General features: G+C 43.8%; 1 protein-coding gene across 2 annotated transcripts in view; it reads right to left on the bottom strand.

The window, feature by feature from the left end:
• IRAG2 (inositol 1,4,5-triphosphate receptor associated 2) overlaps positions 1–9,337 on the bottom strand; it is a 61,414-nt gene that overhangs the window by 1,725 nt on the left and 50,352 nt on the right. Inside the window, exons 29-35 of one of the 2 annotated variants that reach the window (XM_020801067.3) lie at positions 7,634–7,774; positions 6,699–6,830; positions 5,998–6,145; positions 4,105–4,142; positions 2,306–2,367; positions 1,713–1,814; positions 874–975 (exon numbers count right to left, since the gene is read on the bottom strand). In XM_020801067.3, coding sequence (XP_020656726.3) covers positions 874–975; positions 1,713–1,814; positions 2,306–2,367; positions 4,105–4,142; positions 5,998–6,145; positions 6,699–6,830; positions 7,634–7,774 — 725 coding nt within the window. The remainder of the gene's footprint in view (positions 1–873; positions 976–1,712; positions 1,815–2,305; positions 2,368–4,104; positions 4,143–5,997; positions 6,146–6,698; positions 6,831–7,633; positions 7,775–9,337) is intronic. The other variant, XM_020801068.3, reaches the window with a different exon arrangement.

Below are 9,337 nucleotides of genomic sequence, written 5' to 3'. Positions count from 1 at the left end.
TCACGGATTGCTGCCTTGTCCTGGCAAAGGGGCTTGAGTAATTCAGAGAAGCTATGGGCTATGCCATGCAGGGACACCCAAGACGGACAGATCATAGTGGAGAGTTCCGACTAAACGCAATCCACCTGGAGTAGGAAATGGCAATGCCACTCCAGTATCTTTGCCAAGAACGCCCCATGATCAGAAACAAAAGGCTAAAAGATACAACGCTGGAAGATGAGCACCTCAGGTTGGAAGGTGTCCAACATGCTACTGGGGAAGAGCAGAGGACAAGGACAAGTAGCTCCAGAGCTAATGAAGTGGTTGGGCCAAAGCCGAAAGGACGCTCAGCTGTAGACATGCCTGGAAGTGAAAGGAAAGTCCAATGCTTCAAAGAAAAATACTGCGTAGGAACCTGGAATGTAAGATCTATGTACGTTGGGAAGCTGGAGGTGGTCAAACAGGAGATGGCAAGAATAAACATCGACATTCTGGGCATCAGTGAACTAAAATGGGCGAATTCAATTCAGATGATTATCATATCTACTATTGTGGGCAAGAATCCCGTAGAAGAAATGGAGTAGGTTTCATAGTTAACAAAAGAGTGGGAAAAGCTGTAATGGGATACAATCTCAAAAATGATAGAATGATTTCAATATGAATCCAAGGCAGACTTTTCAACATCACAATAATCCAACTTTATGCACCAACCACCAATGCTGAGGAGACTGAAATTGAACAATTCTATGAAGACTTACAACACCTTCTAGAACTGACACCAAAGAAAGATGTTCTTCTCATTCTCTAATTCATTACACACTTACATTCAGTAGTTACAAAAGCCAGCTGCTTTTCAACATAGAGCGACTGCACTTTTTCACTCATATCACTTACAGTGAGTGTAGTCCCCATTTCGATGGACCGCCTTCTTTCTCACTCAGCTTCCGTGCTTTGCTTCCTTGTATCTCTGGAGCTGGCTGTTCCAATGGGGTGATTCTGTGAAGGGATTGTTTGGATTGAAGGGTACAGAATTCCATGGTTAGTGAACATGCTTGTACATCAGCGTTTGGGCAGTTTGCTAGCCCCTTATTCCAAAGCACCTTCTCTTTTCATGTTTACAGATACAGGCATTAATTGCTTGCTAACTAGAACTGCAGAGGGATAATAGTAACTTGAAATTTGAACACATCTTTCAGCCATATGGCTTCCCCGAACTGCTTACAGCATTAAACACCATCCTGTTTAGAAGTATTCAGTGGAGTGGGAAACTTTATCTTGAAAACCAGCTACAAAAAGCAACAGAGAATTACTAACAGCTTCGGTATTGGGTTCCAAATCAAGGGTGGGAAATATCTGGTTCTTTAGGTGCTTTGAACTTCAGCTTCCAGAAGGCTCCAGCAATCTTGGCAATGAACAAGACATGATAGGGACATGTAGTCTAAAATATCTGGAATGCCAAAGGCTTCCCTTTGAGAAACACAAGTTAGAAAACAATTGAGTCAAGAGATATTGAAGAGAAAATTGGACAACCCTCTGTCAAGATCTGCTCTGATTCTGATTCCTGCATTGAGCAGGGGGTTGGACTCAATGGCCTTAGGGGTCCCTTCCAACTGAATTATTCTGATTCTTCTAAAAACCTGGAACAAGTTGGCTAAATGGACTGTCTCAGAAGGGGGTTGCAGAGAATCGATACTGGTACAGGTGGTCCCAAATCTGGATAAAGAAAGACTTACTCAGGTCCAAGTTGGTCTTCCTCTGATTCTGTCCAGGAAGGTGAGCTAACATAGCGATGTAGCAGTGGTCGCTTCTCACCTTGTTTCGCTCCGAGTAAGCCCCTATGGGAAGAAGGTGAGCATGCTTTACTGATTTTGCCGTGGGGCAGCAGACCACCCACTGCAGAACCAGACCAGCTCCAAGGCAGCATCCATGTCTTTAAAGTACTAACGTTGGCCACAGGATGCACCCCACGCCACCGACACACACACACATACTGCAGTATTCATGCGCTGGGTGACCTGGGATGGTCATTGGCTGCCCAACCTACCCAAAAGGGCTGTTGTGAGTATAAGGGGAGGGGTTCCCTTGTATGCAAAGGACCACATGCTTGGGGATAGGTCACAAACATAACTCCAATCTATACTGGACACAACTGATGATAGCCCTCTGAACAGCTACCATAAAAAAATATTGGTGAAAAAATACAGCTTTTACCAGCTTTCCAAAGCTGGACACATCATGTATGGTGATGATGGGAGTGTTTATCTATTTATATCTACGTCTTTCTTGCCTACATGTCGCCATGTTCCCATACATCTATCATCCTTACCAACTTGAACGTCTGCAGAATTTGTCATTCCTGTCACTTCCATCTGTTTCGTTTAGCTGTGCCTTGGGGAGGAAAAATGAAGGAGAGGTGAGTTTAGCATGTATCTGCCCAATATATTTAGGGTTATAAATCAGCAACGGGGGAAATAGCCACATACCAGCAGCGAAGCAGAGGCAGAATATCACACACAACTCTGTACAAATAAATAGGCCAATCCTTTTTCCTGAGCAGTGTATACTAATGACCACCCGAAAGCCATATTTGAAGGACTCACAACGCTTTTAGACAAATCCCGAAGTCAAAACACCATCTCATTAGAACTACACATGCAACCATCAACCCTTAAATTTTGCTCTTCAAAAGCCAAATCGTTTGAGTCTTGTAATTTAGTTGCCCTAAGTTCCCATAGTTTTGCCAAAGAGGTCATTCAAACCAGAAACTGGGGAGTAGAAGAGCAAGCAAGACAGAAAGAAAGAAAACACATAAGCAAGATACAGCAGTGGCATCTATTGATAATCATCTCTTCCTTAGGACAGTCGAGGTTTTCTGTCTAATTTTATATTTTATGCAAAGGGCCCATTATTGTGAAGCTTTTAACCCTGGTTGGACCTCCCAGTATGTATGAATTCCAACTGAACTCAGTGGGGACCTTTTTCTTCTTCTAGATTGCACCTACTGCTTGGGGTTTCTGTTTGAGCAACAAGAACTAGAAAACTAGGTATCTCAAGAGCCTGAGTTCTATTCCAGACTAAGCTTCTGGGCATACCGATCAAGGCTTTCAGCCAACCTTTTAGTTTTTGAACTCAACATTGTCTTGTGTATACCATAGGGGTGAACAACTTGCAAATCCCACAAGTTTTGGGGGGGGTCTCCCCAATGCCCGTTGGAATCAAGTGGGGGATATGGTTAGAAGACACACCAGCCAACATCCGACTGGTGAATTATTGGTAAGAGAAATCGTGTTCCGCCGGAGTAGTGGCAGTAAATTGCTGCATATTAGCGAGTTGCTGGCTGCAATCCTAGCCGCACAGCTGGGAACACAACTTGCACCTTGTTAATGAGCTTCAATTTGCCACTGTGACTCACATGATTTTCCTGATGGGCATGTAAATCACTAACAGGCGTGTGATGAGCATGCACCTTGTTTTAAAGGGAAAAAGTGTGCATTCTGAAATCCTCCCAGAAGTATAATTCTCTTTCAAACCAAGTTGTATGCTTTCTGCGTGTTCTGTTTTAAACTAAAAAAAAGGTCAATGGGGGGCGGGGAAGAGGGCACAAATTGGTCCCCAGACTCATTTAAATAATCAGCCCGGCTATATACTGCATATACTTCCTATATAAACAATATGCATTTATTTCGCTTTGGCCAACCGCCAAAGCCAGCAGGAAATAGGAGAGGGGGACTCCAAGGTCCCAATGCTTCCTTTCTCTTTGATGGCGGCAAAGTCTGATCACTTCAACTTTGTGTCCAAGGTTCACAGAGGTTGCCTACTCACTCTGTTGCAATATCCACACCGTTTAAAGGCTGCCGCTGAGAGAACACAAACTGTCTGGATTCCAAAGTCTGGATGAAAATACCAGCCGGGTTGTTTTTTTGCAAAAGGGCAATGTAAGCATACATAAACGGGTTGGGCGAAGAGACCGCATTAGAAGTAGACATTTCAGCACATTCTATACGGAAAGCAACCCAATGCTCAGTCACAAACAAGAGAGCTTTACACAGCACGGGGAAAAGCCGCACAACCGAGGGCAGACGCACGCAGAAAGCGGCAAGCTTAAAACGGCAGCAGCACCTATACCTTTAGAGAACCAGGGTGCTTTTTAATCGAAGATTCGTCTGTAAGAGCAAGAGAAGTGGAATAAAAAAACATGAATTTTGTGTTGTGGTCAAGGGAGCAATGGGCTCCACCTTCAGCAATTTTGCCTTCGGCATGTCTTGGCAGAGGGCACCACCAAATAAAGATGTAGGGAATGGGGATCCCGAAGAAGTACCACCATGTCCTCTGGCCTGACTGGCTTGGGAGGAGAGGAGACGCCTTGGCAGGACTGGCTCAAGACATTTTGCCACCCTACCACAACTGACAACGTGATGCAACGCCTTTCTTTTTGTATTCGCAAAGGCTTTCACGGCCGGAATCTAAGGGTTGTTGTGGGTTTTTCGGGCTCTTCACAGCCATAAATACTGCACTCCCAAGCCAACTACACCAGAGCACAGAGTGCTGTCCTCTGAAGATGCCGGCCACAGAGACTGGCGAATCGTTAGGAAGAACAACCGTCAGAACACGGCCAAAGAGCCCGAAAAACCCACAACAACCAGCCTTTCTTTTTCTTTGTATTTTGATTTTTTGTATTTCTTTTTTTTTCTTTTCGTATTTGGACACTGCTTTGGTGCTGGCCAAAAGGACCATCTTTCCCCCCACACAGTTGAGAGCTGCAGGAGGAGAGCCTCACAGTGCAATGGTTAAACTGCATCACTGCAGTCAAGACTCTACCCAGGAGGTGAGTTTGGTTCTGAAGGGCTCAGGAAACTGGATCGAGGTTGATTCTGCTTTCCACTCTTCCGAGATAAGTAAATTGAGTACTCAGCTTGCTGGGGGGTGGGAGTGGGGTGTGTGGCAATGCATATCCTGCATAATTAAATTGTTCACCTCCCAGAGGGGGTGGTATATAAGCAGTACACTTTGCTTTGCTCTAGGGAGGTACCGGACAGGCTGGTGGTGGTGGTGAAACGGGACTCAGGAGGAATCATTGAGAAACAACTGGTGTTTCTCCGAATCCGCTCCCTGAGATGGTTGTTTACTGAATGGCAGGGCCAGCCACGGCTGTAATAAGGGTAAAGCAATCAGGGATTTGACCCAGGGTGTCAAAATTTAAAGGGAGCCAAAATGTGCTGCTGGTGAGGAGATTCTTCCCCATTGTAACTTTTAAGATCCAAGCATATATGCTAAAACCTCCGCACTGGAAAGGTGCCCACCACCCCAAACCTTCATCATGCCTCAGACTGCTTCTCCTTGGGTGGAAAGAAACACAGAGCAGGCAACCTCAGCAATAAACCAAGACTGGTTACCACAGTAGCTGAAGGACTCGCCATTACAGTGTTTTGCCCACAAAGCTTGCCTTCGCCACGAGAATAGGTGGCACAAAAATGTAGCTATGCCTGCATGTGCACCATCTGAGCTTGGAGAAAGTTATCGTATTTTTTTTGTGTATAACACACTCCCATGTATAAGATCCCCCCCCCCCAATTTTCTAACCCAAAATTAAGAAATCTAAGTGGGACTTAGCAAGTGGAGGGGAAAGCAAGGATCAAAGCCCTGCGGGATTGCTTTGATCCCTGCTTTTCCCTCCACTTGTTTTTGTTCTCTCCTCAGCTTACTTCTGTGTATAAGACAACCCTCAATTTTTAGTCTAAAGATTTCAGACAAAAGTATAGTCTTATACACAGAAAAATATGGTACTTATTTAGACTGTGCCTCATAGGCAATCCTCCCCCCTCCACCAGATTTTGGTCCGATCTGCGGTCCAAAAGTTTGACCCAGGTCTGCCCAGGCCAGTCCATGGAAGGAATTCAGAGATGTGCCATGTTTGAGGGATGTTAAGAAGCCATCCATGCCCTGTGTGAAAGGAAGAGCGCAAGTAGCTAACCGCTGTCACAGCCACACAGCTTCTGTCAGCATATTGTCAGCCGTTACCTCGGTCGCACAAGGAGCCAAAGGACTTTTCATTCTGGAGCAGAATCCCTTTCAGCTCCTCAAGTTCTGCATGCTCTCTGGCGTATGTACGTTTCAGGTTTTCCACATGCTGAATCATCACCTCTACAGCCTTACTGACTCGACTCTCCTAAGGAAGAAAAGTTTGCCTGCTTTTGGTTTGTACATTGTAGTCATTGGGGAAATCAAAGTCTGCCTTTGCCTGTCTGATTTCCCAGGCATGTAGCTTTGAAGGATTTACATGCCCAAGGGGAAATGTTGCAAGAGCAAAAAAAAAGCATATTTCTGTTCAGGTGTGACCCTTAAGAAATTTGCAAGCACTGAATGGTTTATCCAGAATAAACTTGAAGTTATTCCTTCCCAACCAGACGTACAACAGCATTTCTAGAACCAGAACCTGGAATGACAGGAGGACCCCCTTATCCACAGGATCAGTATCTGCTGATTCACTTATCCACAGTCTGAAAACATTAACAAAAATATTTTTAAAAAATTCTAAAAATCTATGTACTTCTAAAGGTGAAGTTACCAGAACTGGCCAACAGAGGGAGTCAGAGTCCATGCTATGTATAGTGTTTGCTATCATCCACATTTTTCAGTATCCGTGGGGGCAGGAGCTCGGAACGAATCCCCTATGGATACAGAGGTCCCACAGTGTCTCTTCTGGAATGGGTCAGACTTACTTGATGAACAGCTCCCAGCATTTCTGCCTTGCTGGCAATCCTAGTGGCATGCTGGTTCAGAAGGTCCAGGCTCTTCCGCAGTTTCTTAACTATTTCTTGAGCCTGGTTGTCTTCACTTAGAGCAGCTAAAGACTAGGGAAAAAGGAAGAAAGAAAGGGAAACAGAAGTTGTGTTCAAGCCACTTGAAGAGGAAATCGTAGATACTTGAGGCGGAACAGGATGTGACAAACAAAACTGGAAAATTTACTCCTTTTTTTAAACTACAGCTCACAGATCGCATGAGTGCATATTGAGATATTAACTGAATTTTCTAGACTTGGGGAACCATACAGAGGATGCCCTCTCTCTGTCAACACTGGGTCCTTCCTGTTGAAGTAAACATTTCCAGTGAGTTGGCTAATCACGAGCATACAATAACAGGAGAAGGCTGTATACAGAGAGGCAATAAACAAATGCTTTAAATAAATAAACCTTCTTTGTGTGAAGTCAGGTATTATAATATTTAAAGGACAGTGGAAGCCATTTCCTCATCTGTAGTAGATGTTGTACTGAGCACATCATTATTTATTTTATTTATTTATTCAATTTGTATCCCGCTCCCATTAGTGCCGAGGCATGTATAACAGAGAACAAAAATAAAGATAATGATAACATTAAAAGCAACAACAAGGACCCTAAAAAGAGATGGCACAGACTAATCACGTCACTGGCGCTAACCAATCAGTACCCTCTACTGTAAACTTTTGCATACCTCAAACTGAAAATTGACAAAAAACAAAGCTTGTCCCAGGGAGTGAAAAGCTGCACATTTGAGGTCCTTTTCGACTGAAACCCAACCCCCTAAAACATGATCAGTCTCTTCACCTTTGAAGACAAAGCCACGGCAACCACGAGCCATTAATACGCACGTCATAACCCCTTCTTTCTTTGCTTACATCAAGTAGTTTCAAGGCGCCAGCAGTCTCCTTCCTCAGGTTTCCTTCAGCCAGATCTCGCGACCTCTCTTCCAGTCTGACTCTCTTCTCCAGAGTAAAGAGGTCACACTTAAACCCCAGAGAGAGCCGAAGAAATTCTGCCTGTCAGGAGAAGAAATACATGCAGGTGAACTATATCTCCTGATCAGAAGACATTTTTTCTATTCATGCCTTCCACTCAGCTTCCCAAAGATGGAAAGCAATTTAGTGTTTTGTACAGTGGGAGTGAATAATGGTGAGAAGCACACCCCATAGTAGACATAAAATTGGAGGACTGGATTGGGGCAAACCCACTGAAGGGCTTATCTACCCTGGCTCTTTGGGGGTGGGCTGGCGTAGTCTAAATAGGGTCACTTGAGGTTGAGTGGCGGTACAATATACCATTTGGTGTGATGCTCACATCCAAATGGCATATGGGCCTCAAGTGAACCTTATTTAGTCCTGTTCCTCCTGCTGTCAATTTCCAGTATTGTGAAGTGGCTTAATAAGTGAGCCACTTCAGGATACTAGCAAATTGAACACTTCCACTGCTCCTTGGTGGAAGGGCAGGGTAAGTGAAACTATTGGATTTTTATTCTGCTACACTATCGCTGATGTGGTGTATCACTTAGATTAAGATTTTTTAAAAAAATCTTTGCCTTTATGTGAAGTGCTGATCTAAACCAGTGGTTCTTAACCTTTGTTACTCGGATGCTTTTGAACTGCAACTCCCAGAAACCCCAGTCAGGACAGCTGGTGGTGAAGGTTTCTGGGAGTTGCAGTCCAAAACTCCTGAGTAACCCAAGGTTAAGAACCAGTGATCTAAACCATGGCTGCAGACAGTTTCTCAATCTACACTACACAGAAGGCAAAGAAAATATTTTTAATTTAAATAGACATCAAAAGCAGAGCTTGGAAGATTATTTGAAAGGATAATCAATGATTATAAAGGCACAGTAAAACCAATAGTAATTGGAATTATGTTCTCTCAACCTGGCATGCTTCTACCACTGCTCAGTTACCGTGTGTGTGGGGGGTTATTCAGTATGTCATAATGTAGGACTCTATTCATTTTAAAATAGCACTTAAGTTTGGAACTGAAAAGTATTTAAAAGGCAATCTATCCATCTCTCTCTCTCTGTCTCTCTCTCAGCACACATCAGAGATGCTAGTTTACATATGTATAACTAAAAATTACTTTGAAAAAGCAAATCATTACATTTTGTTCCACCTCATAAAATGTTCTCTATTTCCTAGGCTTTCAGGAAAAAGAGCATCTGAAGTTTAGCAGTCTTCATACCTGTGGGTTTCTCTCTAAAGAAAATATATTAGGTGGGCTTACAATATATGACTGTGTAGCTGGCTGAATAGCTCAGTGGTTTAGGTATTTGGCTGTGGAGCCAGAGGTTGGAAGTTCAATTCCCCAGTAGGCTTCCAAAGAGAACAGCCAGCCTGTGTGGCCTTGGGCAAGCTGCACAGTCCCAGGGCAACCCTAGAAGGGAATGGCAAACCACTTCTGAGTATTCTCTGCCTAGAAAACCCTGGAAAAGGGTCACCATAAGAATTGACTTGATAGCACATTATTATTGTTGTTGTTGTTACAATACCAGTAGAAGGAGGATTTTTCCTCCTTGCTTACAAGACAAATCTAGACCCCACTCAAATGAATGGGAGTTATTAAGGTAA

Source organism: Pogona vitticeps, chromosome 5, assembly GCF_051106095.1.
Source record: "Pogona vitticeps strain Pit_001003342236 chromosome 5, PviZW2.1, whole genome shotgun sequence".
Classification (NCBI taxonomy): Eukaryota; Metazoa; Chordata; class Lepidosauria; order Squamata; family Agamidae; genus Pogona; species Pogona vitticeps.
Note: the sequence above shows the minus strand (reverse complement) of the source record. Positions and strands in the feature narration are given on the sequence as shown.